Source organism: Periophthalmus magnuspinnatus, chromosome 9, assembly GCF_009829125.3.
Source record: "Periophthalmus magnuspinnatus isolate fPerMag1 chromosome 9, fPerMag1.2.pri, whole genome shotgun sequence".
NCBI classification, from domain to species: Eukaryota; Metazoa; Chordata; class Actinopteri; order Gobiiformes; family Gobiidae; genus Periophthalmus; species Periophthalmus magnuspinnatus.
Genome location: NC_047134.1, coordinates 14,453,177 through 14,473,368, shown reverse-complemented (window position 1 = coordinate 14,473,368; position 20,192 = coordinate 14,453,177). Strand labels below are relative to the sequence as shown.

The following is a 20,192-nucleotide window of genomic DNA, read 5'->3' as shown; positions in this document are numbered from 1 at the left end:
ACTTAAGCATATAAATAACAAAACTACAATGAATTACTCAAAAGACCATCATTAGTAGTTATTCTTTACAAACATGTACCAGAGACATTATTTAAATACAATAAATGGATTCCCTTCTATGACACCTTGTATACTGTAGTTTTTGTATTTTGCAAAAGCAAAACTTGATCGAGTTGAGTCGATGTGGTCAGCTATTATTACTTCCCATAAACAATGGCAGACAAGAGAAGAACAAAGAACTGTAACAAAAGTAAAGGCATCGCCTATTAACGCCACTAGATGGCGCCCCAGCCTTTGAGGTGGACCGTGGAGCGTTTCGCTGCACTTGAACGTAAAGGCGGCTGACACGGCAATGTCACACGACCAATTTATTGGCAAATGGCCAGATCAAAGATAGAGTCCATGTTACGACTCTAGGCACATTTTACACAAATTACGACGAAAATTAGAAAAATAATAAATAGATATTTTAAAAAAACAAAGTCTTGCGGTTGAAAAGTGGACAAGGCCAAAACAGGTAACTCAACTTTTACACTGAGTTACATTTGTATTGCCTTTAAGCCTTACGGAGACAGACGCACCAATGAGTCAAATGTAGTAATGCATTTCCAGATGACTGATTAAATATTTTTTCAATGTTGCATGTGGTTAATGGCTTTACTCGATGTGGCATCACAACAGGTAAATGAATAACTGGAGTGCCCAGCAAGAAAAATACAAAACCAAGGAGTGAAGGCCACAGTTAAATGCAAGAGTCAGAAAGAGGTTAGTCCCATTGAAAGGCCTGAACAGTTTCCTCTCAATCATCCGCTACAATGGACAAAGCCCGTAGCTCGTTGAGTTTGGCCTCCGTCTCCTTCTCTCTCTGCTCGTCCGTCAAACCCGCCTGATCGATCTGCTCCGTCAGGTCGTTGAAGATGTTGTACATTTCAGTAAAATACGCTACCTGTGGGTCACAAGAATATCAGGTTAGAGCTCGTTGGATAACCTTTACCAACCTTCAGATTATGCAAAGATAACTAATTTCCTCTCAACCTAATCTGGTTCTACTTACAAGTCAGAAAGTCTGGTGGACTCTTCAACCTTCCTAATGAGAAATAATTCAGGAATAGAACAAGACCCACGGATATCAAACAATAGTGATAAATCCCCAAACCCTGCACTTCTATGGGTAGTGACCCAGCTTTCCTCTTCCACTCTGAACACAAGATTGCGAGTGTTCACCGAAAGCTTTCTTGACACTTCCCACCTCTGCTTCTTCCCCTTAGTTCATGAGTCAGGCTCCCCAGAGAGCCCCTTTGATGATTAATAGACTTTAATCACATTACAAGACTGCAGAAGAGTAGGCAGAGAAAGTACTGGGAAATACAACCCCGTGAAACCCACACAGCACAATTCAATATTTATTTATTCATCTGAGATTGCGAGTCTTGAGGGTCACCTGCAACATTATGTCTTTGTAACACCCACATTAGGGTCCTGTAATGCTATAAGATTGGATCTATTTACACTTAAAATCAGAATACTACTATTTTATCTTATCCTGGGAAAATGCAATAGTGTCAGCTGGAACACAAGCAAAGACTTTTGAGTTCTGCTTGAATGCTCTCTGTGTTTAGACCAATATTTGCCACCTAAACCACAAAAGTGGGGAGTAAGTATTGGGTTGCTGCTGTTTGTGGGGGTAAAGCGGATATTTTTCCCTAAAAGTAGCTTGTTGACAGAGCCATCGGAAATGTCCCTATAAGCAGTGATGATAATGTAGACCAGATCAGTGTCTGAGTGTCTGGGTGACCACCTCACCAAAGACATGCTGCTTTATAATTAGTCTGGTCACCACCAGAGATAAACACTGCTCCCGGTGACCACCTACTCTCCAAGAGCCCATGAGCCAAACGGGGCTTTCATTTACACGACTACTGTCTGGCATTACACACACTCCCAGTCTGAGCATGAATATTTACAGCAAGGGGCTAAACTGACTTCTGACCTCCCTGCACACTATATGATGAATAATTGAACAATGTTGTACTCATGTCAGGGCTTTACAAATACAGTTTTAAAAGATCTTTTTGTAGTTTGTTCAAACTATTTAAACTAGAAAATGCCTTAGCTGCTAACATGTACAGGTGGACAGCATGAGGACATCCCTGTACAGCCTAAATGGACAGGCCTAACAAAACAACAAAAGCAGCTCTGTGCTCTTTCTGAGGCACTAGAGAAGGGAGTGGAGCATGGACACTGCACTGAGGTCCCCAGGCCTCCCACGTGTGCCTGTGTGTAAACATGTGTGCTCTCATTCATGAGCCTGATGCAGCAAGAACCACAACTCAAGATGGACACAATGGTTCAAAAGTAAAACAGGCCTAACTGGGGGTTTCTAGAGTATTTAGCATTGCCAGTTCAGACTGATTTATTAACATTCAGTTCAAAGACCATCATAGAATGTCATAATTGTCATTAGGTCTGGGATAATGTAATTGTATAATTAGGAGTGTGCCAGTGCTTGTCCTAAAGAGGAAATGACAAGGCCTGGCAGTGCATGGGGGGAGGGGGCACATTGGGACACCCAGCTGCTTTGGGGCCACTCCTCTGTTTCAGGGCTGTGGAGCCAGAGAAAAGGAGTGGAGTGGGCCTCACTAATAACATTAGGCCTGTGTGGAGTACACTTATACTTTTATACATTACATTTTACATCAGAAATGTGAAACAACATATCATGAATAAAAAACTTAACAACATTCATTCAGATTTAGAAATGATACTTTTGTGACAGCCGCTCACCTGTGCTCGGATAAGAGCCTCAAAGCTGGGTTGGAAGTAGTCAATCCGACTGTGGTAGAACTTCGGCATTTCATCCAACAGCTGCTTGTTTTTGGCCTCAAAATCTTCTCGAACTGGTCTGAGCTCCTCTCGGGCCTGCAGAGGGGGTTAAACACACACACAGGATTAGTGGACACCACAATGTTTCATACTTAAAATAAGATTTTTAAAAGTTTGAAGTCTTATTTATGGCTCACTTTGAAATATTTTAAAAGGCATTTGCCTATTTCCCACAGAGAAGCAATGTAAAAAAAGGCTGTAATCACGAGCAGAGTGAGGAGGAGTGGGTGATGTGGGCAGACTTGGCTGTGAGTGGACTCGGCACCAGTGATCTGTGTGAATGTATTGGTGGGAAGCCTACTGTAGCCATGCAGTTATGGAATACACAATGAAAGTGTGAGAATTTCTTTTATTACTGACAATGGACAAGAGGATGCTATATTGAAACACAGGTGAAGCACTACAACACGATTGGGTTTCACGTTGTATTGAAATGGGCTGAGCACAGGTCTCAAAGGGCCATGATGTAGGGCCTCTTTGGGCTTTGTTCCCCTGACAGAGCTTTCCTTGGAGTGTGTGGGAGGCTCACCGTGTGAGGAAGAGTTAGAGGTAGCAGCTACACGGCAGTGCTGTTGGTAATGTGCACTTCTGAAGTGGCCTTGTGTGTGTTTCCATTTCTCTATTACAGTGCTGTATATGTGCCGCAGAGCCGCTTGAAAAGCACTACTTGAGAGCTGGCTGCTTGCGTGGGTGAGGGAGCGCACATGTACTGTATGCATGTGCTCAACTATTTTTGTTCATATCCAGTCAGCATTTGTGTCTCTTTCACCCATTGCACACGATGCAGCGTGTGCAGCGTGAGGGGAGGTGAGGAGGCTACACAGCTCATATTACGCTCCTGTACCTGGTGCAGCTTGACCATGACGGGCCCAGTTTTCTCCTTGTCCTCATACTTCTCCACTTTGGCCTGCAGCCGTTTGTAGTCCTGCAGAGCCTGCTCCCGCCTCTTCACTGCCATATTCAGGCTTGGGAAAATGCCGCTATACCTGCGATAACAAGTGCACACTAATGAATGCACTATTTCAACAAGTCAACTGAAAGAAAAACTTTAGACACACAAAAAATAACTTGCTTTTGAAACAGTTTTAATGTGTCTGATTTAAGTGATTTTACGTATTGACAGAGTATGCTCAAACCCCAGAGGACAGCTTTGCATTTATCATTTTCTACTCCATTATCCAATTACCGTTGTTCAAAATGACACAGTACAATTTATTTTGTGACAATTATCATATTCCTAATGAAAATATATTCTTGCAATGAGAATCCTTGTCTTCAGCACTAAAAATAGGAAAACACTCATCTGTAACTTAGCAACAGGAGTCTAAGCTCCATCCTGGGACTTGTTGCACTGATTTTGTGGCAGTTTCCAGTACAAAGTAGCAATGTTATAGGACAAGCTTTCAATGCAGTTTTATGATCAAGTTTTCATCAAGCAGAAATATCCATCATATTGTAGTCTTTTCATGGATTATTATTGGACAAGCTGATAATAATGAACAGATTGGGCCTTTGGAGTCCAAACACTGCCGTTGTTGATCTGTTTTTAACTGTGCGAGTGGAGCACAGGTGTGACATGTGGCGCTAACAGAAACACGAGTAGTGAAAGTGATCTCTTGAATGACTCATGTAAAGCTTTTCATCATCTGTGTAGGCATGCTATCATTCAGGCAGATACTTAAAACTGTGCTACTCTAATGTGTGGGCTACATCATTTACCTTTCTCTGTATGCCAGCCTCTGCCCTGCAGTGCTGGCATTGAAGTACCCATTTTAAATTGTACTTTGAGTAAAAAAGTATTTTGCTACTATTAAATGCAAATTTGAATCAACAAATGCAGCAATGTTGATAAAGAGTTGTGCTGATTTTGGATTGGCAGAAGCAACTGAATATCTTTTCAAGTATATTTTTTCTTTGCTCAAAGCTTGAACTTGCTAAAAAAAAAAGTACCTCCCAGATGGTAATGAAAAGAACGTTCTACTTTAAAAAGCACCGATACCTGCAATCAGATGATGTAAAACTTTTACTTAAGTAAAACACGCCTAAAATTGTACTTTTACTTTCCACCACTGCTACCCTGTCATGTGCAGGATGTTAGGTAGCCTCCATAACCTGTGGACTGTGAAATTCCTGGAGCGTGGCTGCCAGTGCACCGCAGTTTTGGCAGAGGCCCAAAGTGACGTGAACTGAGGCTCAGACCCAGACAAGCAGGAATTGTTTTCAACAGGAAGTTAGGGAAGGAGCGGTCTTGTAGTAGAGTGACATCACAGAGCCCAACCCCACGGCCCACACGCTACCGCTATTTATACACCTCTTTAGCCCAGTTACGGCAGGGGTGGATGACCAAGTCTACTATCTGCTCCAGTGTAAACATACTTCAAGTGCCAAAGGATTATGCAATAGCCCTCTAGGCCTCTAGGCACAACTGCTCTGTGCTGTGACGGGCCAGTAAATACAGCAACACCAGTGGCGCGAGGGCTCAGGGTGTTTCACAGGTGTGCTTCACCTGAAGCACCATGGCACTGTCCTGTGTCTGGGCTCTAGAAGCAGACAAGACTAAGCACAGAGTGAAGTGGTTTAAGCCCCTCACATTCACTCTGCTGTTTCAGAACAACAGTGCTCCAGCTTATGGGCACACACTTTTTACCTACGCCTTTAAGAGCTAAGAGCACATCACTTCCGCTTCTTGTCGGGACAGTCTGTCAAGTTGGGTCTACACTTGTGGCCAGTCCTGTCTGGATGTGGTTTAGAGGGTTGCGCAGGGGCCACGCTTGCCTCTGACCGGTCGCTGTAGTGAGAAGACGGGATAGAAATAGCATCTGGACCAAAGACTGTGTTTATGGGTAACTGCCAGTCCACAGACAGGCCAGTCTCAGCTGACAGCCAAATCTGCTCAAAACTCCCTCAGTCTAGTATCGTGCAAAGCCCCTTACACAATGCAATGGGGGGGAAAGACAACACTATAAAAATTAAAATGCCCATTGACATATCAGAAGTCCTCACAGCTTAGGTAAAGTCTACAGAAACCAGAGAGAATGTTTGATCTGTCCCAGCATGTCTTTTTGTCATGACAACAGATCAACATCATTACACTGTATATTTATTCATAATAATTGAGATTCTTGAGCACACAAATCATAGCCGGTCCTTGTAAGAGTGAGAATAACTAAACTAAAATGAGCAGTGGCTGGTTTCAGTGATTAGAGACCCCCACCCTGTCCTGACTTAACAGGCTTGACTTCTATCTGGCTCACAAGAGTAACAAAGCAGAGCACAGTAGGTTAGGAGGCCCAGATAACACAAATGCCTCAAACCCACGCAGTCCCCTCCCCGCACATAAACACTGCGATGTCACTCCAGGGCCCCGCTGAGTGGAGGAGACTCACATTTGGGCCCGAGAGACAAAGAACAAATGTGGGGAGGTAGGGGCTGCAGCCTCTTTTAGTTTATTTATGTACACTGGCACACACAAGTAGAGACTCAGAATGCCACATACAGACCACCGGGCCATTCAAGATCTTCCATTAACATTAATTGTCTCCTTTTTAGCTTTTCTCCTCTTCACAGTGGCACAGGATCACCAACAGGTTTCAGGTAAACAATAAGGAATCTTCATTAGAGAAAGACTAATGGAATCTTAATGGATGCTCAAAGTAAAGTCTTTGTCTTACTTCTCCAAAGCGACTCTTTGATAAACAAATGCAGTGTGATTTTAAGGCGAAAGTTAAGTGGTCAGGTCTAGTTGTCTCTGAGTATGTTATGGACTTCCTTTTCTATTAAAACTTATATAAATCCCAACTTTGTCATCTAAAGTGGCCCTGTGTTTGTGTCCAAGCGTGCACAGACAGCGCTTAGCCAATCCACGGCTCTGAGCTCAAAGGAGCTGGGCCCTTTGCCATATTGTGAGTCTGCCTACACGTCCGCCTGCCGCCCACCAGGAAGAGGAAATTAGAACCATTCCATTCTTTTAAAATCTCTGACAGCAGAATTCACACAGAAGATGAAAGGGTTAACTCTCATTCATATGGGCAGATATTTGGTGTAAATTAAACTCATTCCAAAATTACAAGAAAAAGTGTCAAACTAAAGTTGAACAATAAGTGATAAAAACAGCTGGATTTTAGGAGCATGTGTTTCTGTGCTGGGAGGAGTCGGCAGGAGGAAGAAAACCTTAACTAGTGCTCCGGAAGTTGAGTGGGACAGTCCAGCCACACCCATCAGCCCCTGCAGCTTTGCATGTGTTTGTGTGTGTCTTTGTTTTGTGTGTTTGTGGAGCAGCTTTCAGGAATGAAGAGCTCTCGCTGAATGGGGCTGACTATTAGGAAAGAAAACCGAATAACTATTCCACCAGACATGCCACATCCACAGTACAACTATTTCAGTCTCATTATTACTGCATAGATCATCACACTGACTGACCAATAAAACAAAAAGGATAATAAAACTGAGTTTGTTTGGACATGTTTAACTTTGATAAGCTTCCAAAATGTCACAACAGTTACTTCTGTCCATTGTAAGAGGATATTAACAAAATATTTAATGAACAAAAAAAATCAAATACAAAAGTGCAAACTAAATACTAAAACTGACTTTCTGTTCTTTTCATTTTCAATAAGCTCTTTTTGCAACCATTTTAAATTGATTTAGATGAGTCTGATGAATCCTGGCCTTTGCACCTTGGAGTAAGTCCATGCCAGCAGAGAAGAAAAAAGCCAAAATATGGCAGCATAACCTACTCATTGAGAAATGCAGTTTATGTGGCTGTCAAATGCACAGTAAGATAAAGCTAACTGAACAACATGAAGGTATAAAGCCACAAAACACTGATTCAACCATTATGAGCATTGGCTAAACATTCACAAAATTAACATTAGAAAATACTTACTTCTTTAAAGGATCAATCACAGTCTTCTGTATCTGGTTGACCTGCAACAGTTAACAGAAAAATAAGCACTTCTAAAGAAAGAGAAATTTGATCAGATATTAATATTCATTGTCAAGACGTGTTACATCAAAACAGGAGTTAAACTTGCTTCAACATCTCTGGCTCATTAGCAAACAAATACTGGAGCACAACAATAGTGTAATTTTCAAAAAAAGCACTCAAGAAAATGGTGGGACCGGAGGGGAGAGGGGGGGATTGTAAAGAAACTTTTGTGACGTTGACTCTTATTATACACAAACCCTGAGGAGGAAAAGCTGAATATTCATAGAGCTTGAAATACAAAAGGATTGAACTGTCAAGGGACAAACATGAAAGTAAAACCCATCTGATTTCAAATCCTGTCAAGGGTGGGCTGCCTTACAAGATGAAACTTTTTACAAACAAACATTTAACAATAAGAGTTCACATTTTTATCATTCTGCACTCGGTTAGCAGAGCTGACAGTGGAAGCTGGGAAAAGGTAAAGCGGAAAGGAAAAGAAGAGCTCATCCTAAAGCCTAAAGCATGGGCTCCAAGTCTCTGACAGAAGTTCAAACTAAATTAACAAAGTTTCAAACATCATTTACATTGCAGATTTAAAATGACTGAGTGTGAGATGTCTGAGCAAAGCAGTGCTAAGCAAGCGCATTACAAAGAGCAGAATGAAGCATAGCGATTGAAGAGACAGCTGCATGAGAACAGCTCTGCTAATCATATGTTCAGTAGCTATTGGAAGGACAGTCAATCACACATGAAGAAGCAAACAAGATCGCAGCTGTGCTTTGTGAAAATGCCCTGACCATCTACAAGAACATGCCGCAGCACCCGCTGCTTCACACAGGCAGACTTCCAAGTACAAAATGGTTGATTGTGGTTTGAGGGAAAACACAGCACCAATAACAATAAGTACATGGGAATTCACATCCTTTGCTTTACATATTCACACCAGCCGCTCCAGCTCCCCCTCCCCTTCTCCTCCCCCCTCCCTGGTTGAGCGGCGCTTGTGAGGTGAGAGCATGCGGCGAGGAGGGAGAACAACAGCAGCAGATTTGCTTAAGCATGCTGGTGCCCTCTACCCTCTGCCCCTTCCCACAGAGAGGGGGGGCAGTGCTGCTCCTCTGGGGCCCGCAGAGCCTGAGGCCGGCGCTCCAGCACCAGTCTCCATCAGTGAGTCACGGGGCAGAGGCCATCCCGGCACACAGGCCTCCCAAAAATACACACAGATCGCAGAGGAAATCAATACAGCTCCAAACGGAGCATCCTCTGCCGCGCTGGCGCCATCTTCACTGGGGCTCGGCTTCAGCAGCAGTGCGCCGCCGGGGCTGTGCGCCCTCCTCAGCCCCACAAATAAACACACAGACCCGGGCCACTGCTGCCTTCATTATCGCTGCACGTTTTATCTGCTGGCTCTCTCACTCACAGGGCCTGCGGCGCAACTGCTCAGCTCAGCACAGAAAAGAGCAAAGGCTGGATGCTTTTGTGTCTGTTTTGCTAAAGCAATAAGCTTTAGAGCTAGTGCCGTCAGAATCAACAGTTAGCTTAGGGTTGAAGCAGGAGAGATGTAGTGCTGGTTTATACACACCTAGCAAACCTGAGGTGATATTCTAGAGTACTAGGCAGAAGTGAACTAAATCACTACTTCGCCCTAAGCCTACAGTGAGGACAAACACAGAGGCAGTTTTAGCTCGAGTTTTTTAAAGACAGAAAGAAGAAACAGAGAAAATCAGGTGTGACCTGCCTGTCAAACTCCACTCTGGATCAAAGCAGTGAGCGACTGATACAAGTTGAGGACTCTAGTGCTCCACAGGTAAAAATGGTACGAGTGTCTCGCTCATTCACTGTCAAATACACCATCACAGACCCAACAGGAAGTGTAGAGCAAACTACAAGCACAACAAGATAAATATATTTAGAGTCAGTAAAGTCAAGAAAAATTACAAATGCCAAGTAAGTGAGAGGCCATTGTGCTTAATGAGAGGCGACAGATGGAGTGAAACCAAATAGATACTCTACAAAATGTAAAGAATGTGAATGTGTCTCTCTTGAAAACCATGAAGCTGGCAGAGGCACACTGCTGGGCATCTGACCAAGTCCTGAGCACAAGCCCTGGGTCAAAACCCACAGCCCAGCCCACAGTCGACTCCGTCTAGTCACTCAAATGCCCCTGTAAAATCTGACGGGCTGAGGGCCAAATGCAGAAAGAAAACCACTGTGATTTTAACTTTTCAAATGAAAATTCAACTTTTAAATGAGTTTGAGGCTATGTTTACCATTTGCATAATGAATTAAAAATAAGTCATTGCTTAAGATTATGCAGGACTAGTGAAAATTTGTTGTTAAGGGGAAAAACAAGGAGTAAAACAAATGGTCATGGAAAGAGGAATATTTAAAGTGTAAATGTAAAAACAGAAGAGATAACAGCAGAGCAATGAGTCAAGACAACACAGATGGATGAGAGGGAGCAGTCTGAGGAACAGCCTACCCTTGACATGGTAGTGCCTGAAGGAGCCACACATACGGTGCCACTATGATTCACAACACTACCTGTGGCAAAGACTCTCCTCAAAACAAAAGCACACCCAGGAAACGGTGCCAGGCGGCTTGACAAGCAAACAAGAGCTTTTGGAGAACACAAACGCCCATATAAGCAACTGCAAAAATGAGCTTTAAGTCATGGAAAGAAACACGTTTTTATAGCAACATTTTCTTCAAGGGCAAAAGCAAGAGTGGAGAACACCAAGATAAAACATGTTTTGAACAAACTATGGGTACAAAAAAATGTAAATGTTTTTTGATTACTTTTAGAAATGCGTTAAGTTAAAAGGTACACTAACGTTTCTGGTGGAGGATCCACCACCTGCTTCAATTATATTTTTCTTACTAAATTAATACTTTGAAAAATATGATGTCACCTGCTTGTCTCCATGGAGGTAGACAAGTTTAATGCCACACTTTGGAACATTCCAGCCAATGAAATAACAGCTCCAAACAGATTGCATACCCTCCACTACAAACTGTTACACACACTTTCTTTTCATTATGTTTATTTGCACAGGGAGGAGTTAGACTCTGTAACTGTAAAGTGCAGCAAAGTAAAAGTAACAATGTACAGTACATTACATTGTACCTTAAATGTTGCAGTTACATCCCTGTGATAAAGAGGGGGGGGCATATTTTAACTGTGGAGTTTTGGCCGGTAACAATGAGTCACAAAAGCATCCATTTTGACAGCTGATAACCAGTAGTCTGAGCTTATAGTGGATGATGCCGCAGATGTACAGCAGAAGGAAAGACATACGGGCAGCTTTTACTCCACAGTCTGTGCAATACTGACAATTCAACAACATGCATTCTCAACTAAAGTCTCTTGTTGAACATTTCAGGACATTTCCCCAAATACTAGAATTACTGCAAACACATAGCAAAAGAACAAATTAAAAATAAATTATTTATACCTTTTCCTGGTTGAAGGCGTCCATTCTTTTCATGGCTGTGTCCAGTGCAGTCATGGACTCCAGAAAAGCCTGGTCCTGTTCACACAGAGGGTTACTGAGCAGGTCTGTGGAGATCTTCACCGCTGCTTTGGACATGGCTGTAAAATGAACACACAAATAAGCGCTTAAGGGATTTTTGATAGATAAATCAGTTTAGAATCGGTGCAGAAAATTATTGGATGAAACACAGTGATGAAGATTTACCAGAAAACGAAAAATCACAAATTACAGTTAATCTGCTCTTTGACACATTGTTGAGACAGCTACCCCGTATCAGCCTGTCTGTCATAACAAATGAGCTGCATGTATCAGACACACCATCGCAATAGAGGCTCTGGTAAAAATGGGCTTTACTAAAGAGGAGAAAATGATCAGTTTCCAAATCTGAATTCATATTTTCAACCGGAAAATGTATAGGATCGTAATTTTAATTATGCATAATCCTTATTGACATTTATCCATTTACAAATATGATCATTTGGACAACTCTTGGTTTATATGTTTAACTTGGTTAGCATACAGTATACAGTTTGAATCCAAGATTTAGTTAACTTTGTGTCTAATTGTGAGATAGGGTCAAATATACCAAAAGCAGCCAAAAGGGGTCAGTAGACTACATAATCTAGAAGTGTTTAGTTCCAATTACAACTTCTGGCTCAATGAATGATACATTTAACCCTAAAAGACACAAGACTCTTTACTTGAGTTTAGACCAGTATATTAACCAATACGAGCAAAGGCCAGTCATTCCCTTAACCTCATTAAACACTCAGGGGATAAAGTGTAGTAAAAGTACATAAATATTTGGGGTCATGTGTAGAGACAGAACCTGAGCAGCAGATGAACTGTGTTAGAATAATGAGCGCTGACAGCACAGACACTTGTGATGATGCAGACATTGGAGAGCACCGGGCAGAGGAAATGAAGAAGGCCCTGACTCCATCCTGGCTCCTCCGCCCCCACACCTCACCATCCACCACAGGCCATGTCTATGGAGACTTCCAAATACACAACTCCTAAACCAAGTAAGCATGTGGAGGTAAACACGTTTTTTGTGGCCGACAATTGAATAAAACAATACAAATGTGCATATAAACCCCATTTTGTCCACTGAAGTGTATATATACACTTTTCAAATGCTACTGCAGACTTAGTAAGGGCTTACAATTTCACACCTAATTTATTTGAAAATGTAGAGCACCAATTGTTATGAAAACTTGCCAGAAAAAAGTTTCACTAGTGAATGGATCAATGACACAACCAGAGCTGTGATGCATATTGTCAGCAGAACATACCCAAATCAGCCTCTGTGCTTTTCTTCATGTCTTTGTGAAGTTTTTTTGTCTGATCTTCCAACCTGTGGGACAAAAAGGAAACGATCATCATTTTTCTGTGAAACAAAAACCATCACAAAAATTGACAGCAAAAGCAAAGCTGTAACAATATGTCATAAGGTGTAAAACAAGCATTATATAGCTCTATACAGAACAGGTTAGATTTCAGTTCCTAATTCATAGCCTAGCTGACTGACACAGAAAAAAACTACAAAAAAGTCATTAAAAGAAATAAAATATCTCTAAAAATTAGAATTACACATATGACTGACTCCATATAAAACGTTATTACAACAACCTTTACCTAATTAACAAAACCGGTAATACTTGTTCCTGTCACAACATTTGCACTCAAAAGCATTAATGTCTTCCGTCGTTTCACTGCGCATATTCCATTGATGGGTGTTAAAAAAAACAGCAATTACCAGTCTGGAGGCAGAAAACACATGCCATTCATTATATCAATTAAGGCAGATGAGGGGTTTAGAGCATCCCCCGAGACCGCCACAGCGCGTCATCTCACCCATGCTCATTTGACAGAGAAGTGGAAAACCGGTTTATTTCCAGCTTTGCTTTAAGGGACTTCATCATCTGCACATACAACTGTTGTATTAAGAGAGCGCATTTGGAAATGTCTAAGAGTATTCTTTCATTTCATGCTTGTACTGTTTATTTGTTTTGAGTACTTTCTGATCCCGGTTTTCATTCATTGCATGCTTTTGTTTTTCTTGTCCGTCTTTAATAGTTTCCGACCAAATCGGCACAGTCCAGATGGATGGTTGTTCCAAAAATGTCACTCACACAAAATGATGTAACTTTATCTCTTATTGTTTGCACTGAATTCAAGAGGATCTGTCAGAACAATCTTCACAGTAACTTTTGTGTTTTTACAGTAAGAATGTATCAGGGGCGTATTAATTCATATTTCAGAGTTCATTTATTGACTGCGTTTGAAACGTAAGACACATCAGTGGTACACAATTTTTAGTGCTAATCAAACTTTCCTCTACAACTTAAATCATGATATTCTGCTATTGGCTGGAGCCTTTCCTGGCCACAGTGGACTTTAGCAGAGTTATATTGCAGAAAAGGTCCCATTACTTTAGTTGCAAGATGAATTATTCACACTCAAATTCACAAAAATTCAAGAGAACTTAAAGCCCCTCATTTCTTACAAGCATGAATATTACCTCTACATTGTATTCTATGACAGGAAGGGACAGTCATTTTAAGTGGGCAAAATGCTTAAAATGTAAGAATGGAGCAATCTACAGTTTGCCATGAATTGATCTAAAATAATTGCTCAGAAATACCAACAGTGCGTCAGTTTGAGGAGAATAGATGGCTGGATGGTGGGAGAACGCCTCTCATATAAATACATAAACAAGCATGTAGGTTTACAATGAGTTTCTCTCCTGCTTGTCTGTGCATGTCAAAGTTGAGCAGCAGATAGAGCCTCCTACTTGAAAATGAGCAGCACAGAGCCTCCCGTGATCAGGTGAGCAGGTCTAAGAGCACGTTCCTAAAAGGTGCTAATGGAGTTCAGGGGGAGCAGCTGCTGCCCCCTGCCCCAGTGCAGCCACACTCAGATCCACATGATCCCTCACTGACAACTAAGCGAGGGTTCAAGTCGGGATCATCCTAATGTTGATTTCTATGGAAGGTGATATTTTGTCTCACTTCTGTATTGCTTATGTGAATATTACAACAGATTTGTTTGGCGAAAATAGAACTTGATTTAAATTTCAATGGAAACAAAATATAACCATTCACTAATAACACAACTTCAATCTACATCTTTGATTAGAAGAGGTAGGTTGTGTAATACAGTTGTGGACCAAGAACAAAAGGTGTTGAGGGCAACACAAGCCCTGAGAGGCTCCGATATGGATCTCCCGGGTGTGGACTGTCAGTGCCTGTACATGCCTGTTGCCGTGACGCAGCTATAAGGTCTATTGGCACCACACCTTTTCGATAAAGGGCCCTCCTACTCAAAACGACCTGAGAGTAGAATGTGCTCCCACTCATTCTGTGAGGCGCTCAGGGACTTCCTCTGACCTCAGCCACACGGCGAGCGAAGGCGGATACTCGACGCTTTCTTGACTCACACATTATTTAGGAAATTCTCGAGAGAACCAGAATTAATACAAAACACTAAAATAGAACAATATCCAGGGAACTGAACATTTAAAGATGAAGATTTTTTTTGTTAAAACTACAGCAGGATTATCCCTGACATAGCATTCAGTATATTCAGAATTGCCACCCTGGGAAAATGACAGAACTAACACTTGCACACTAAATACTTACTTCTGTAGTTTTTCATATTCTCGTTCAAAGTCTCTCTCATCCTATAAAACAAACAATAAAGGAAAATATTAAAATACTATAAAATCCCTTTGTCATATGAATGTGTCTCCTTAAAGCTCTTTGTAAACACAGGGTACCACAGGGCATTTGTCCCCAGGCTTATTACAGCTTGTCCTGGACTGTCAGGTTACAGGGGCAGATGACTTCCTGTCCTGTGGTTCTGTGGGCTCCTACGTTTAAACAGAAGCCAGAACCACCATGGAGGCAGTGTACACTCTGTCACTATGGACGATCTGACTGTAACCCACTCCCTGGTTTGGGCTTTGGGGGGCACAGGAAGCTGGCAAACCAGTTCTACTGTGTCAGACCAGAGCCATTATAGAGGAAGTGGTTTTCTCAAGGAAGAACACCCACTTACTGTCACTGAAGGCAACGAATACTGCCCCTTGGACAACTCAGAGAGAGAAGTGACCACCAGATCAAACACAGGACCCCCTGTCACTATGCACTACTACAGTGAGTCACTTACCGTTTTAGAGACCACCTGCTTCTTTGGCTGGCCAATCTTGAACGGAATCCTAAAATGACAAAATAACTAATGATTTAATAATTGTACAGTTTTTTTTGTTGTTGACCAGAACTGAACAGACTTCAGGTTATGAACATAAACAGAATGTCATCACAAAGCACATCTGGCTCCTATTGCACCCAAAGACCTTTAAACAATGGGGTTGTCCCAAATGGAGTTTGTGCAAGACAAAGCCAGTTAAAAACAACATAGGATGTTGGGGATTAGACAACAGTCTCAAGTCTTGTGCAGTCTTCACAAATGCAAAACTCACACTTGATCCGGTGTTTCTCATAGATGTAGTTAAGATTATGTTTGTGCAAATAATTTTTATTTGAATTATTTCACATCATTCAATTTGCAGACTATACATGTAATTTACTATATTTATTTTTTATTTATTTAAAAAAATATTTTTGACCAGTGTCAACTTTGTTATGCCAATATATAGTTATATTTTAGACTACCGGGGACTATTTGAGACCATGAGGGGGCCACCATAGTCGCCTCTATTAATGGGAAACACTGCTTACTATTTTTCTCACATTTCAAAATGCTTCACAGGCAAATGCAGGAATGGGACAAAAGCACCACTTACAGCTGTGCATGGCTGCAGGTTGTCACTGACATGGCGCTGACAGCCTCAATGAGAGCTGCCGCTGTATGATGGACAGTGGTGCTGTCAGGCAGGTGAGGCAGCAGCTGCGTCAAACTAAAGGTGTGTAGACTAATGAGGCGTAGATGAGAGGGTGTGATGTGGGCCTCACGATGGAGCTCCACAACATCCCTGATGACAGCTCTAGTCAAACACAACATGTCCAATAGGACTTCTCAGGTACTCTCTTTGAAAAGCAGCTTTCTACATGCTGCAGCACAGCAGATACATTGAGAACACACAATGCTTTGTAACCCGGTCAATTGATATTTCAGTTAAATTACCGGTAATTGTTTGGATGTCAAGACCATTTGGTTAATCAATAATTGTGATTAATCAGGTCACAATATAATCGAAAGGAAGAACAATACAACAATACGATTTTTATAATTAAAATAAATAATTTCAACTATTAAACTATACTATGGACATGCTGGTTATTTATGTCACATTAACCTGATTTTATCATTCGGGAAGTTTAAATTTAGAAAGGTGGTCACATATTGGAGAAATGGTGAGCTATTAGACAAAATGTATAAAAGTGAATTGAGAATTTCAATATTATTTGGTCATGGCATCAAGAATCATGAATAACTGTAAAACTGTGATTAAAGGTGCCTCTATGAACAAGTGTTTCACAACATGATGCAGTTTCTCTCATTGTGTCATTATTTGGGTGAGCCAGTGTGGAAAATAACCAGGAGAATTCGTCAGGAATGACTCACTTGTCTCTGATTACCTGATCACTGAGTGATGTCACATTAGGTTAGAGTATAAACATGTCAAAGTGGAAGGCCAAGGTTTTGAGCCCGTTGAGTGAACACAACAGTTACACACTAAATGAAAAAAAACAAACAAAACAAAAACTACTGTACAATGTTCAATACATACAAAATAAGGATGGCACCATTGGCTGGATGACAAGTATAGCTTAAAAAGCCAACTCTGTCCTTTACGCTAAATATTTTTGGATAAATGGCCAAAGTGAGTAGTGCTTCTGGTAAATGCACAATCAAGAGTGCGTTTGGGAGAGGGACTATCAGGACAGAGGGACGGGGAGAATGGGAGCTGCTGAGACAATCACACAAATATTTCTGTGGGCTGTTACTTTCAGAAACGTTAGAAGTCAGGCACTGAGAATACAAAACTACAATACGCCAACTAACTTGGAAAAATAATTAAGATATCGTACTAATAAGTTTGGTGATTTCTGCTAGGGCTGTTTGAAAGGTCATATTTAGTATTTTATTTCCTCTGCAAAATAAAAATATTTATTTTCTCTATGTATTAGTTCAGAACTTCAGATTTAAACAAACATGCTGAAATGGATGTGATTCTTTCATATTTCCATTTTCTCTCAAATAGCAACAATTTCAATTGCCATTGGCTCTGGGCAAACACAATAGTGATCTAGTTGTGGTCACGAACAGTGTTATGGACCCGGCTTCCTCCCAAATTATATTCATAAGGGTTTTTTGCAGAGTTTAAATTTGTACTATCGCAATTCACAAATATCTATTGTACTGGTTGAGTCATCTAAATTGAATAATACTTTTAAAAAAAAAGTCTAAAATGCCCTTTGTTGTACAAACCCTTTCACTTAGCTGTATTTTTTCAACATTAACATTACTAAGAGTAACAAGTTATCTGTGCTGTATGAAGTGCACATGGACAGAAGACCAAGCCTGTGATGTAGTGTGCACTGCCATGATTAGGAGTTATTAGCCTATTTTAATTGATACATAAAAGTGCTGTGTTCCACATTGGCTGTCATTATGAAGATCTTGGCTAGCATGCATTTACGGAGTTATCTGATCTTTGCTGCAATAGGCTACACGTCACTACAATCCAGTAAGCACGTAGGCATGAACAAAGACATAACAGTTCCTCTATCTGGGACACATTATGCAGCCACTGAAAGAACCAATGGCTTTTCACAGAAAACTTGGAGCGTTCGCCATTAGAGGGGCAGTGCATCACACGACCTTGGGTCCTCCATGGAGCACAGAAGACTGGTTGAAGACATTGGGAAGTAGGATTGTTCTGCTGATGACCCCAAAGTCAAAGCCCTCACGTCAGAAAAGAAAGTGTCCAAACCCTAGTGGAATGCACCAGTCAGCACAGGCCATAAAGAGCTTCTTTCACTTTGCTGCACCCCACTCTTGACCTTGTGTTTGGCAGTGCGTGCTGGTCCAGGCGCCAACTGCCAGCTATTGACTGAGTGAAGTGAGCGACACTGCTGGCATACTTAATGCACTCAGTCAAAATGACGCTAACATTATGACGCACAGGATAAAGCACATAACATTAAGATGCTCTGACTTAATGAGAATTATCTTCATTCATACTTTGAACCAAATATTATGAGTAATCACTAAATTATTATTGTAAATTATAAACTGCATTAATTAAGTGGATATATTTGTTTGAGAGGCAAATTGAAAATAGTGATTTTAGTTGATTTACTCGGTCCATGTTTGCCTGAGGGGGAGGGAGGCACTCACCTCACTACAGTGCCACTGCCTTTGCAATTATTTTAAGATTCAACTATGTATGAGAGACAGTCAGCTCTTTGTCAAGTTCTGCAATAAACACTGAGGTCTCCAGGACCGGCCCAGCACTTTGACCAGGAGCGGACTGTCCACCAGCAAAATGTGGCTCACACTAATATGGCTGACTTGGCACACTTTACGTGTTCTTATTTGTACTCATTCACGCTCTGCAGAATACAGTGAGTAACAGCAATATCGTTCAAATGGTTGGTTCATCTTAACTTTTAATTGTTCATTATAATAGTTAATTAACTTTGTCAACAGTAGTCTACTCTGTAGCGTAGGTCTTGACTATAAACTACATTGTAGTTAGCCTAAACTCCAAAAAACATTTAAAAGAGAACAGGTGACACCTTTCTGAATCACTGCTACTTCAAAGTAATAGATTACAAACGTATAAAAGTACAAAGATACATGTATAATCCATCGTTTTCGTTGACATGAAAGCAGCCTGGTTAATAAGCTAGCTGTTAGCATATGTTAGCAACACGGCCGCTGCTGTTACCAGGAAATAGCCAAAGTTAACTGAGATTACTCTTTTTTTCCCGCAATAATGGACTGAACACGGTATAAACAAAGATGATAAAATACATACCAGCTCATTTTTGAATAGGTCTTTTCCGCGGTTTCATAGAGTAGTTTTAATCTCCTCGGAGGACTTCATTCCTCTGTGTCACAGTCCGATCATCAACAGGAAGTCAGGGGCTTACTGCTCCGCGCTTCCTACGGGGAAATTTTGTCCCAGTTGTAAAACTGAAAAACTATAATTTCATGAAGATAAACCTTTTAGGTGTTTTATTTCCATGTTTTATCCGTGCATGTAGATATCTTAAACGACCAAAAAACAAGAGATAACCTTTATTCAAGTACTAACATAGAAATAACAATTGCAATACAACAAATTGAATTGCCAAGTACAAGGGAGCAGGTCTCCCCATCACAATGTTATAATAAAATTCATTTCAATATTCAGCCTGTCATAAAGGACCTTATTATAAGGTAATAAAACATGAAATAGCCCAAGACATCTACAACATTTTAACAAGACTAATTGTAAAAAAAATAAAAATAAAAAAAAAATCACCCAGTGAGAGTATTGTCCATGTTGTATTTCTTCAGATCAGATGTGACTTCTATTTTCATGCATAATAAAGAACATGCACTACCCAAATGTCTGAGGGTAGCACCATGGAACATTTCCGTGCACATGCAAACATGAGGATATACGGTGATGAAAAGGATAGAAACACAACAAAAACAGACTATCCATTTCTGCAAAGACAAGAGGTCCCTGAGGCCACCCTTCAGTCTGTAGGATGACACAAATGCTGTGATATCCACAAAAATATGATCAGATTTTCTTAAACCGAATGTTGAACTGGCGTTATTGGGGTATGTGTATATTGCCTCGCCCAAGGCCAAGAACACTGAATCAAACAGTTAGACAAACATTAGCAGAAGTCTGCTCTCAG

At 41.0% G+C, this 20,192-nt stretch overlaps 1 protein-coding gene across 1 annotated transcript; it reads right to left on the bottom strand.

Moving 5' to 3' along the window:
• Window positions 1-77: 77 nt before the first annotated feature.
• Window positions 78-19,420, bottom strand: bin3 (bridging integrator 3). The gene is made up of 9 exons (XM_033972267.2): window positions 19,316-19,420; window positions 15,475-15,523; window positions 14,946-14,986; window positions 12,597-12,658; window positions 11,263-11,399; window positions 7,769-7,809; window positions 3,728-3,869; window positions 2,785-2,919; window positions 78-946 (listed from the first exon to the last, which is right to left on the bottom strand). Exons 1-9 carry the CDS (start codon window positions 19,321-19,323, stop codon window positions 800-802), a joined length of 762 nt encoding a protein of 253 aa, XP_033828158.1. The 5' UTR covers window positions 19,324-19,420; the 3' UTR covers window positions 78-799.
• Window positions 19,421-20,192: the final 772 nt, after the last annotated feature.

Bases quoted from the DNA above. Each gene is read 5' to 3' on its own strand.
- bin3 (XM_033972267.2), bottom strand. The intron at 14,987-15,474 runs GTAAGTGACTCA...TTTGTTTTATAG, and splicing joins AGCAGGTGGTCTCTAAAACG to GATGAGAGAGACTTTGAACG. The intron at 12,659-14,945 runs GTAAGTATTTAG...TTTGTCCCACAG, and splicing joins GAATATGAAAAACTACAGAA to GTTGGAAGATCAGACAAAAA.